We start from the raw sequence: 12,683 nt of genomic DNA, 5'->3' as shown, positions 1-12,683 counted from the left end.
CTGTTCGCAAAGCACTTTCACTGAAGAAAAAGAACAATGTTCCTTGGTTAGGTGTTAGGTGTCACCTGTCACGGCTGGTCATGATAATAAGCAGTCAATTCCAACTGCCTGCATCGCTATCTAAAACATACTGTCTCATTATCTGTTAGGACAAGACTGTCTTTTGGGCAAAATTAGTTGTGCAAACTATCAACACTAGGGTAGGTAAGAGGTATGAAGCGGTGTGAAATTTTTCTGTTTTTTTCTTGTCTTTCTCAATACTTTCTAACAAGTTCTTGTTGTCATGGCATCTTAGTTATTTTGGGTTGCTAGAAAGATGTCTAGAGAAAGTATTTGTCATTTTGTTGTCATTTTGAGAATTTAGCTGAAGCTCTTTGCTGAGGGGATGCCCCACCCTCTTTAAATTGCTCAATGATGAATTCAACTCATGCAAAACCTTTTCGTCCAACTGTTGTTCTTTCAACACTACTCATTGAAATCAGCGGGTTGTTTTTTGTCCACGCCTACATCAGACATGATGGATCACCTCTGGGCCAAATACATTTTTATCAAAAAGGCATTTTTTTCTTTAGAAATTATGACCCAGGGCGGAGTGGAAAATGCAGGTTCTGTATTTTCCCATATCTACCTGCAAATTATGTTCTCTAGATTGTGTGTAGTCCTTAACAAAGCCTCTACTTCCTTTTCCAGAACATTTTCCCTGCAGCGTTCTAGTCATGTTTCCCCTCCACAGATCTGATCTGTTTTACAGTAGCTTTTCTGTGAAATCAAACAAAACAAAGTTAAAATCAGAGAAAGATAACTAGATGTTGTAATTTACCCTCTTTCATGTTTTTCAGCAAGAATGGCCTTTTGGGCAACCTGGGTTTTTCTTTTTTTAGCCATTATTATTTTTGCATTATCCGATTATGATTACCTTAAAGGTATAGTGGAGGATTTTCACGAATTTATGAAAAGACTCGTCCTCTCCAAAAATGCACATGCACAACCCTTTACCCGCTCCCGAGAGGGAACGCCAATTAAACATGTGTGAGAGCGTGCACAAGCCCATTTCTCCTTGTGTACACTCTGTTTAAAAGGTGCTGTTTGCATTGCTCATACAAGCTTACTTTCCAAAAGAAGATTTGCAGTTTTTCCACTATATCAGACTCACCAAAGTGAAGATGGGGACGAGCACGTAGGACGGCCTTACGTAATCATATCACATGAGTGATTGACAATTAGGAGGACCACTTATTTTGATGATCCACCCGGAAAAATAACATTCTCCACTATACCTTTAAGGTCACAAATGGATGGCCAGACATTCTTCTTCGGGATTTTAATTGCAGAGCAGAACGTTTGATTCCTTTAAACAAAGCAAACTATACAAAACCTTAAAGCAGCAACAGACATACAGACCATCAGACTTCCACCACCAACTTGTCCATTGTTTTTTTCAGCCAGGTGTAGTGGGATTCATGCCATCCATAAGGTTCAAGTCTTGCATAATCAGTTAACTGAATGTTTTTCCCAAAATGAATCAGCAATATGTAGTTTAAAAAATTTAAGAAGGGCTTTTTTTGTTATCAGTTATTGTTTGCCACACAAGGGTACCATCTTTGACCTATTATCTAAATTGACCTGAACTAATGCATGCAAGGCCAGCCACTCCTTTGAGAGTTCATTGCTCTCTCTGTGTCTTAATGACATCTAAAGGTATTAGCAATGGCTTTGTAACTCTTCCTGTCTCAAATCTTTACATTACTTTTTTAACATATTCTTCCATTAAATTTCTGGACATCTCATTACTTTTTTAAATTTTTATGAATCTTCCTTATGTCATCAAACAGGTCCTGTCTAGTGATATCTTGAAAGTGCAGGTCTGTAAGTAATTAAACCAGAGTTAAAACAGGGATATCATACTTATCTTTCCAAGTAAATCTCATTAAGCACAGTCATTACATTATTTTCCAAGGCAGACAATTATTTGGGGGCGGGGCTTTTGTTCCTTAAAAAAAATATATATTTTTTTATTTATTTATTCAGGTTTATTTGACTACTATTTGATGATCTGAAATGTCTGAATATGACAAAAACCCAAAACTAGCAGAACTTGGTAAAGTTTGCTACTCCAAATGTTATAATTTTAATAAACTTGTTAGCTTTTCAATTGGATGATAAAGCACATGGTGAATTTATACACAATTTACTCATGTTTAAGGTGTAACAAATTAATTCAGATTGTGTTTTATCATTGCAGGGTAGAGTGGAGGTGGAGGCAGGAAAAGAGGGGATGAAGTTTGAAGCAGGACCATTCTCCTTCTACGGGATGATGGCTTTGACAGTATCACCTGGTAAGATCTCTAAAGTAGGTCTTTGTCATAATAATAAGGGAAAATTAGAAGAAAAACAAAGATAATGAATTAAAATTAGGGGAAGGAAAAATACTGAATTCATTTTTAACCTCACATTATAGATGATACTTCCCAAATATCTTTACTGCACAGATTTTTTTCCTCTTACGTGTAATCTAAGGCGCTACAAAGATTCTTGTTTCTAAGCAACGACCCACTTATTGAGTTAAGAGTGCTTCTGTAAAAGGCCAGAATGACGTCATTGACAAACATCATGAAAGAGCTGGTGATTGACTCAGCCCTTCCAGTTCATTCATAAACTTCACAGTCTACTATTTTCACTAGATCCCTGTGGTTCAGCCTCTGTTGTTTGGATTAGGGGGACCCCTGGTGGTGAGATGGTGGAACATCTCTCCTACCTTCCTACCTTCAATAAAACCAAATACTCCTCTGTGGTGCCAGTCCTCCTTATCTGAAAACTAATCATTTTTGATTGGTTCTACTCTTAAGGTTTACATTTTCTTTTGACAGCTGTTGATTATTTCTGCACTTTTAACAGTCTCTTCCTTTCTTTGTTTGTGTTTTTTTTCCTCCTCATTTTTACTGATCCCTCTCCCTCCTCAAGTGCCGCTGTCCCTGTCTCGTACGTTTGCAGTCAGTAGAGCAGAATCGTTAGCAGGATCTCCAGGTATGGCTTTTTTTTTTTCTGGCTTTTAAACCCCACACTCACTTGTGCTATTTTATACTACCAGTTAACAGGGCTACTGTGCAGTCTGTAAAAAAAACTGGTGTTTAAACTAAAGGCTAATAATGTCTGGATAGTTATGGAGAAGAAAATAAGATTACATAAGTTACCTCAATTAAACATTGTTTCCTTTCTCCCTTTCTTTTTCTACTGCCTTTTCTTTCCTTGTGTTCTACCACGTGCCTTTCTGCACATCATTCCCTCCTTGTGTCTTTTCTTCCATCTTTTCTTTAATCCTTACCACCATTCCTCCTTTCCTTTTCACCCTCTGCTTTCCTTTAGTCTTTCCTTCCTTGAATCCTCTCATTCTTTCTTCATTATGTCCAACCTTACTTCCCCCTTTCTTTTGTCCTATGTCACATATCATGTCTTGTGTCTCTTCCTTGATTCCTGTATACCCCCTTTCCTCCCTCCCTTGTGTCCTAGAAACATTACCATAAAATGGCATTGGACTGAAGTGTTTTAAATTTCAATATAAAGTAAAAAGAACTTTAAGAAATCAGATGCCATGTAATATTTGCTCAAAAAGTATGTAGAACTGGTATTAATGTGAGAGCTTAGAAAACAGGTTTGAGTCTTGATTATTTCAATCCCTTTAATTAGTTGAATACTTCCTCTTGTTTGTTCCACTATGAAACACTGTGTTCAAACCTGTCTGCTGAAGAAAACAAGGGAGAAAAACACATTTACACTTAACGCCCCCATCCCGAGCTGTTAGTCAAGTGTCTGAATTGTGCTATAGATCGCAGACCCCAGATTGTAACCCAGCTCCGCCCCTCTTGCCCCTAACCTTTGACCCTCCCACTGCATAAACAAGACCTGCAGCTACAGCCCCCTGCTGGACGCTGCTGAGTGCACATACAAGGACACATGCATATGTCCACATGTGCAGCCCCCAATTCCACTGAGCCTCTACACTCTGCACATATCCAAAGACAGACTGCTTTTCACACAAACGCACCCTCGTGTTTATATCTGAACAAAAACAGTCACATTGAACCTCTTTTTCCCCTCCTGTTCTGATAGCAAGCTTTGATCAGCAACAAGCCTGTATCCCTAAAACACGTCTCTTTATGTGTTGACCGACCTGGCTCAACCAGCACCTAGAATGTAGAGTACTAATCCAAAAGAGTTGACACGCAGAGTCTTTGGCCCTCTACTCACCATCACCCCTCCATTTACCCCTCACACACACACACTCATCCCGATGTGGGATTACATAAATTCCAGTCTATGTAGTAGTATTAGAGCTGGCCAAGCTCTTTTGACTTTGTTGTGTGTGATTTTCATCTCTTTAAGAAGTGGAAAACGTAATCTGGCTTTAATTAAAAGTTGAAGGAAAAAAAAAACAGATCAAATCTTCTGGTGGCCATGGAAAGCAGCAGCAGCAGCAGACACTGGACAAAACCCTGCCTCACTCTCTGCCCCTTAGTTATACCTCTTTATGAGGTCTATGTACAAATGAGATATCCATATGACACAGCAGGTCTGTGTATATACACTCTGTGTGTATATGTAACACTCATAATCAAAACAGCTGCTAGGTAATACAGAATTCACATGAATCAGTGGCTCCCTCTGTTCCTTATAAGGATGAGAACTGTTTAAAAATGGATAAGGATGGAAAACTTGGCTCAAAAGTACTTTCATATTAGTTTCTTGATAGATTTTTGACCCACATTTGTAAAAACAAAAATGATAAATATGCAATAACTCAGTTAAATAACACTCTTAAATACCTTTTTCCAATATCAGCCTTAGGTCTCCCTGTGTAGGTGTCTGTCAGCAGCCAGCTACCATGTACATCAGCTATGTCATGATGGGTCTCAAAGATTTGACCCACATGCAGAAAACCACTCAGAGGCACGGAAAAAGCTAACAGTTTATTGGTGAGGTTACAAAACTCAGAGAGAGATAGAGAAAACAGGTTATTCTCAGATGGGGGCAATCCTGCGGTCAGGTGAACCGGAACCGGAAACTCTAGGGGGGAGATCACAGTGATGAGTTCAAGGTCCGTAGGGAAATTGATCGAAGAAGATGAATGGAACAGTTTTGATTCATGTAGTATGGTTCTTGATTGATCCTTGGGTCCAGTTTGTGGGGGAATTGTACAGAGATGATGTTACTTGTTGGAGGGCGGACAGGCAGATGGGTCCAGAGGAGCAGCGGAGCAGACTGTCACAGACTTTCTTGAGGAGGACTTGAACGGATCTGGTGAAGGTTTCCCCTTGCTCAGTGTGAGACGAATAATTCCTTTCCAGGGGAGAACGACCAGGCTTATCCAGCGGATCTGGGGGTTATCCTGCCGGAGAACGCAAAAGAGACAAGAAGGTAAAAACCTTAGACTCAGAGAGGCAAAGACTAAAAGGTTAGACTCAGCTAAACTTAGTGAGTCTAGAGTACCCAATACTGGTAAACACACTGGCGTTGAGATGGTGACAGTCCGCTGCTCAAATACTCCTCTGGTGATGACCCAATGAGCCGCAGGTGTTGGGGGGGGGAAACCGGAAGAGGCCCTCCAGGCCAAACAGGGGAAAGGGCACCATCTAGTGTGTAGGAGGAGACACTAAAAAGAAAACAGAAAAACATTCCCCACAAACGGAACCCTAACAAGCTGACAGTTTTATATTAATATTTTCTTTAAATTTGCTCTTTCAGTATTAAGAGAGTACCGCCATTAGCTCAAAATGCTGCAGCCATTAACGCGGCTTCGTTATAGTTAATTAAGCTGCTCCGGTATTGTACATTAGATTCACTGTGCTATAAATGCAGAACCTGAATTTTCCATTCTGCCCCGGGTCAGGTAGTGGCTCCATCACTTTAACATAGAAACAGTTGACAGTTAAAAGTTTACAATTGAAAGACCAAACATCCAGACTTTGAATCACATTTTCTGAACTTTCAGTAATAAAAAAACTCAGTTCTTACAGTTAATTGACAGCAGACACAAGCAATATGCTGCTAGCATTGGCAAAATACACACTTTACTGGTTTGTTGTTCCATTTAAAGCCTACGAGTACACGGCCGTAGAGTGATGATGCAACCCTGACGTAATCTGAGTCTAAGTGTGCAGAGTTAATCTCCTTTGAATTTAGCAACGGATCCAAACCTTTTGTTACACAGCCAAGTTTTTGAAAAGTCTGCACAGAGCGTAATGACATGAGAAATAATTTGTTTTATATCAAATGAAGTTGATGCTTGAGTAAAAAAAATATGCAGTGTTGCTTCAAACCTTTCTTTTCTTCTGGTAAAGACATTTCCTTATAGTTATTCTGATGCACAAGTGGACTAAAAGTGGTCTTAAATAATGAAATCTATCTCCATATTTAACAACACTCTTCATCAATGTTGAATAGCCCACAGCATAATGCTCCCACCACCGCGTTTTTAATGTGAGTATGGTAATAAAGTTTTTGGGAGGATTTTTTATCTAAAAAAATCTTTAATCTTTTTTTTGATTTAACTATTATTCCAATTGGATTTTATTTCAATTCTAAATGGTTTGTGCACAGTTATGAAACACATTTTTTCCCCCCGCCATTGACCCAGGTGTATCTATTGTACGGTTTATGTCACAATAAGACTGGAGAAGGTTTTAAATTTCTTTTATCTCACAAATACCAACAATTTGAAAAGAATTGGGCAGCATTTTAAGATCTTAAGCCCATTGATTCCTGTATTCCACTGCGTTTAGTGACTCTTAAATAAAACTGACTCTAATTAGTCCATTGCTAGAAAAAAAAGCATGTTTGTAAGTGAAAAAATAACTGTTCAATACTGTTCTTATACTGTAACCAATCTGTAATAATTCCCTGTACCTTTCTTCCTCTGACAGAAAACAAGTCCCCCCCGCGGTCATTTGGCCTGAACCACTCAGATTCCCTAAACAGGAGTGATCGTATAGAGGCCATCACGCCGACGCTGGGTAGCAGCAATAACCAGCTCAACTCGTTCCTTCATATCTACGTCCCAGATTACTCTGTCAGAGCGCGGTCGGACCTGCAGTACATCAAGGTGAGAACAACTGTCAGAAATTATTCAGAGAGCTCTGGGGCTCATGACCACATTTATTGCTGCTTATCGTTAATGTTTAGAAGAAGAAATTATTCAAATCTGAATATGAAACATGCCATCAAAAATCTGTTTTTTGACACATGTTTCTTGCTTGTCGACCAGAAAGTTGAAATCCCGGTTGATCTCAGTCCTCTACATGGCTTATGACAAACAAGACTCCCTACGGCTTTCTACCTGCTGTTTCTCCATAAAAGAAAGATTAGTGGTGTACAACTTTGTATGCCTCAAAATCATTTGTACCACTGGCAATGTAATGGATGACATAATGTTCATTTAATTGCATTTAATTGGAAGTTAGAATTGCATCCCTCAAATGATAATAAAACAACATAAAAATAGTTTAAAAGGAAAAACTTTTTAATAGAGCTGTATTATGCAAGTAATGGAACTTTAGTTAAATTTTGTTTTTTGTTGTTTTTCAACCCTATATTATTTAGGCTAAGAGAGCCCAGTCTCATTATAAAATAAAATGTAAACAAACTGTCAGTAAAAAAGCTATTTATATATTAGAGAATCTCTGCGTATTTTTAAAGGCATTCAAACACTTTTGAGCACAAATGTTTTTGGAGATTTCATGACCTTGACTGGGCTTAAGGTTCAGATGAGAAGACTTTATAAAAATCTAAAAAGGGGCAGTTGATGATAAAGATGATAGCTCATATCTGATGTGCTGCCTAGAAACATAGAGATCAATAAACCTTTGAACTCCCAGTAACTCACATTAATGCCCAGTTTATTGTCAACTGAATTTCATGCGCCTTCATTAAAGATATGCTTATCTTTTGACAGATCCAATATATTCTTAATTCTGCATTAAAATACCCTAAACATCTTCGGTTTCTTTACCAGTTCAGGTAACTGACCCCAACACCAACCTTTCCGTTCCCCAGGTGACTCGCCAACAGTACCAGAACGCCGTGATGGCGTCAAGGATGGACAAGACCCCCCAGTCCACAGACAGCGAGTTCACCAAGATTGAGCTTACATTGACTGAGCTTCACGATGGAGTGGAGATCCCGGCCCTCGTTACCACCACAGCCAGCACCACGACCACCTCCCCAGCCGTGGCTCTGGCCATGGGCAACGAGACGTCTCACCTGCTGAACCAGCAGCAGAACTGTGTGGGTCTGAGCCGGAGTAACCACAGTGCCCACAACGAGGGACCCATCTAGCCCTCAGCCCCCTGCTGCGCCTGGTGGAGAGTGAGACCCTCCATATGTAGAGCAGCGGCGTTAAGTGGAGAAGAGGGAAAGTGGGCCGAGTAAGGGTTCTGCTCCGACCTGAAGCACCCGCCCCCCACCCATACAGTCAATGAGATCTTTCCATTGTAAGGGGGATGGCAGCAGAGGGGATAATGGATGCTGCAATGTCCTGATCACCAGAACCTCCCACTGTACTGACAGAACCACTGCAGTGAGTTCCTTGTATGGTGACAGTCTGTCACTTTCGAAGCGGCGACTCGGACTTGAGGACGACGGAGTGCGGGTCCGCTCACAACATAACACAAAGCTTGCTGGACTTTCTCCTCAGGCCAAAGACTTTGGTCCCATCCCATCCCCTGACCCCCCCACGCCCCCCGGCACAGAATAAAACCCTCCACTCCGGTGCATCCTTCAGCGAGGCTCAGGCGACTGTCGGTCCCATCAGACTCACACACAGAGCGACTGTTCGTCAAAGACTGCACCAAAAGAAACCGTCAAATGAGAACCAAGAATGTTTTCTTCTTGTATTTATTTATTTTATAATATTGTTTGTATATATATGTACGGAGAAGAGATAATGAACAAAAAAGCATGTATCCCCAGAACATGCTACATATATGATGCATTCACTGCATATAGATGAGGGGGTGGGGATCTTTCACAGAGATACTATTGTGTCCTCCAAAGAAAGACCAACTTCTTTGAGTTAGTGTGCATTTATTAGCTTCAGCTTGCACACCCATTCACACATCTGTCATTAATTATTCTTCCTTTGATAAACCCATCTCCATTACTTTAATAAGAATAGTGCTGACACCTAGTGGCCTAGTTGCACACATCACAACATCCCACTTTCTTTTAGTTAAATGCTTCTTTCACTATAACATAAGAAACATCTCAAATATGTAAGAAAAACATTCTCAATGACCTTTACACTAATCAAGCATTTTCTTATTATTCAAAAAACAATACATACACTTTTATTTAATGTTGTTTGAGTCACAGATTTGGTGTCTAAGGTTTCCTGAATTCTCTTTTAGACCCTAACACGGGTTCGTCTTCTCTTTTCTTTGTTGAGTTTTGAAGAAAACTGAGAAGTTTATTCAAACTCATTGTTAACCTCAGTGTCTTCGGCCATTTCTGTGTTTAACAGGCTGCCCTTTTCAGTCCGCACTGCAAAATTTCAAGGTCAAAAAGTAGCTCTGCTTTTCCAACCATTGGGATCTACACCTCTTACTTGCAAGTTATAAAAGCTGCTCAACTGTTTCATTATAAACATGCTTTTGCACATCTTCAGCACTCTTAGCCTTCGCTGCAGCTTTGAATTCCTCTCCTTTATGTAACAAAGTAGGGGAGTTCTTAGTTTTCTGTTCATCAACAGTTTACCTGGCGATAGTCCACATTCCAGTGCTGACGCTCGATAGTTTGATAGAGCAAGGCAAGGCTGTGAGCTGCTATCAGTAGCTGTTTAAGAGTGTGAACTCTCAGCTGTCCCATTTGACTGAGGATGCAGTGGCTGGATGTCACATGTCCAAAGCCATAGTGATCTTAACTTGTTCCACTCCCTGCTACTAAACCGTGCTCCATTGTCTCTCACAACTATGTGTGGTACAGTAGCCATTTAAAGTTTCCTTGGCTGGTCCCCTAAAATTCCTTTTTAAACATCAATCTTTGTACTAAAATATTGTTTCTTTCATGATTTGTGGACATTAAGATCTAAAGAGAAACATTATCTCCTGGTCAGACCCTGTAATTCAGGGAAAGGGTGGAGACAGACTAATAGAAATGTCACGCCCAGGAGAAGGCCAGTGGCTGGAAGTTGGATTGGATTTGGCTGCTATTCGAATGGCGTTGGACTGGGAAGGGCCGTTTTGAATGGCTGCTACTGTAGACCACGTCTAGCAAAAATGGATTTTGCATCCATTGTCACAGAAGGTAAGGATGTGCTTGGCGGTAGGGGCATCTCAGGAAAGTTTGAGTGATAGTCCATGACGACTAAGTAATTTTTTTAATCCATTGCAACTTTATGCCACAGTGCTGCGAGCATACCTGTAATGATCACGGTCTCTTCGTCAGCTATCACATTTCACTATCCATCTTTCAAAATCTTTATTTATTCTTGGCCAGAGTCTTCTCTTTCATTTTTCAGTACTCCTCATGTTCTCTATTCACGGTGTATTTAATGTAATCTCTGTGGGATGACAATCCTGTTTTGCTTTAAGAGCAGTCCATCCACAAAACTTCACTCTCCCCTGATATGGTTGAACAGTAGACTGGATCCTGCTGGCCATGTCCGTCCATGTGATCAATGGTGTTCTTAAAGTGAATATAAGCTTGAACACCTTTAAGTCCGTCAACTTTATGTTTGATTGCTCTATGAAATATTTCAGATACTGAGATCATTCCACAAGGTAACCTTAGGAAATTGTATCTGCCAAAGGGAGTGTTGATAGTACAGTAATTGCTTCTTCTGTCATTGAGTATAAGTTGCCAAAAACCTGAATATTTGGCTCCCAGCATTTCACTTGTGATCTTTTTCACATTTAAGTATCTACTAATGTTCACGTTTAATGATGTCATCTAAGTCCTTCATGCCTCTATTCTTTTTCTACTCGCACCACGGACCTCAGCCAGTCTGTTGGTCCACACCAGGCGTTATTATGTACTCCAATTCCTTTACTTTTTCTCCCAGAGGTGCTGGAACTCGTCTAGCAGGATGTACATTATCTTTTAATTGGATTTTAAATGTAAATGGCTGCATAATTGTGCATTACAGTTTCAACAGTCATTTACTGTACTCATAATGATCTGATGTGATTCGCCCTATCATTGCCTAGATGTTCAGTGCTTTAATGCAGACCAGGTTTGCCTCAGCACCTGTGTCCAATTTCATGACCACATCAGTCCCATTAATCTGCAGTGGTGCTATCCATTTATCTTCTTGCACAGTGTTAAACAGTTTGTGTGTCGTCTTCACTGTTCACTACACACACAAATGTGTCTCAGAGTTCATCATCTTCCACTATGTTGACAGATTTCCCTTTCTTTTCATTTTAAGAGGCACTATTCAACAAAATGATTTGATCCTCTGCACTAAGAAGATTAACAGAAGCAGGACTTTTGTTTGGGCCTGTGTCGTAAACCACATTGCTTGCACGCAAACGTCTCTTCTTCTGATTCATTTACGAGCTGATTTCACCTGTCATGTCTTAACTTTTCTGGAAACCGCACCAACAGTTGAATCGTCGATCAAATTGGCTATCTCTTTAAAAGTCCTCAGGTGTGTCCTGGAGAGTTCACTGGCTCTTTCTTTCCCGTGTAAGTTGTGTCTCTCTCAGCAGCCTGTCTCTGGCTTGTTTTGTCCCCCCCCACACTAAACACAACCTGGTCCCTGATCATGAAGTTGAGGAGTCAAAGTTGCACGGCTGAACTTTCAACTTCAGGTCAAATAGAAAAACATCTAATGGTTCCTGCTGTTGCTGTGCATTAGATCGGAACACATGCATCAAATTGTTCAAGAACTATACCTAAGCTCTATCTTTATCCTCTCTGTTACTAAACTTAAAGGTGTTGAACACATCAATGGCTTGTGGGCCTGAAAATGTTGATATTACCCGTTACTTTCAAAGTGTGTGGCGGCATCAGATCATACGTGATTCCTCTGGTCACCAAGACCTTCCTTTGACTCCTGACACCATGTTCTCCAAAGCAAAACCAACTTCTTTGCGTTTCTTTCTTAGCTTCATCATACACAACCATTTACATGCCTGTCATTAATTCCTCACCCTGTTCTTATCATTCTTATCATCTCCATTATGTTCCTAAAAACTGCTGACACCTAGTGGCATACAGTAGTTGCACATATCACAACAGACACTTCGTACATTACAGACCATTATCCTAAATCAGGCATATAGTATCTTTTTCACCTTTTAAAATAAGAAAAATCACACTATTGCCTTGAAGAGAAATTATATAGTTATTTTAACAAAGTGCAATGAACCTATGATTTATTTAAGAGATGATTATAAAGAAGATAATTCAGTGTATTATAAATTGACTGATATATTTGTATGTTTGTGCTGTCTTTATATATGTTTTTGAGACGTGCTGAGCTGCAGCCATGTGATGTGTCTCATTCTCTTTGTCTCTGTCACGTTTTTGACCTCAAAGCACGTCTGGCTCATGTGATGCCTTAAGCAGTTACTGCAGCATATTTCTGGGCGGGGGGGAAGAAGGGGTGAAAGTGCCAACCAACAAAGGTATCTATGCATGTGAGGTTATGTGTTTTTTTTTTATGCCTTTTGTTCAAATTTCACGCATAA

General features: G+C 40.1%; 1 protein-coding gene across 1 annotated transcript in view; it reads left to right on the top strand.

The window, feature by feature from the left end:
- The window catches only part of LOC107104402 (metal transporter CNNM2-like), a 53,351-nt gene extending 41,100 nt beyond the window's left edge, over positions 1-12,251 (top strand). The window contains exons 5-8 of the mRNA XM_015404396.1: positions 2,243-2,336; positions 2,962-3,024; positions 6,918-7,096; positions 8,047-12,251. Of these exons, the coding sequence (XP_015259882.1) occupies positions 2,243-2,336; positions 2,962-3,024; positions 6,918-7,096; positions 8,047-8,328 (618 nt within the window). The 3' untranslated portion in view covers positions 8,329-12,251. The remainder of the gene's footprint in view (positions 1-2,242; positions 2,337-2,961; positions 3,025-6,917; positions 7,097-8,046) is intronic.
- The last annotated feature ends 432 nt before the right edge of the window (positions 12,252-12,683 follow it).

Source organism: Cyprinodon variegatus, unplaced genomic scaffold (assembly GCF_000732505.1).
Source record: "Cyprinodon variegatus isolate N-32 unplaced genomic scaffold, C_variegatus-1.0 Scaffold1724, whole genome shotgun sequence".
Classification (NCBI taxonomy): Eukaryota; Metazoa; Chordata; class Actinopteri; order Cyprinodontiformes; family Cyprinodontidae; genus Cyprinodon; species Cyprinodon variegatus.
The sequence above is the reverse complement of the archived record's forward strand: the minus strand, read 5'-3'. Positions and strand labels throughout refer to the sequence as shown.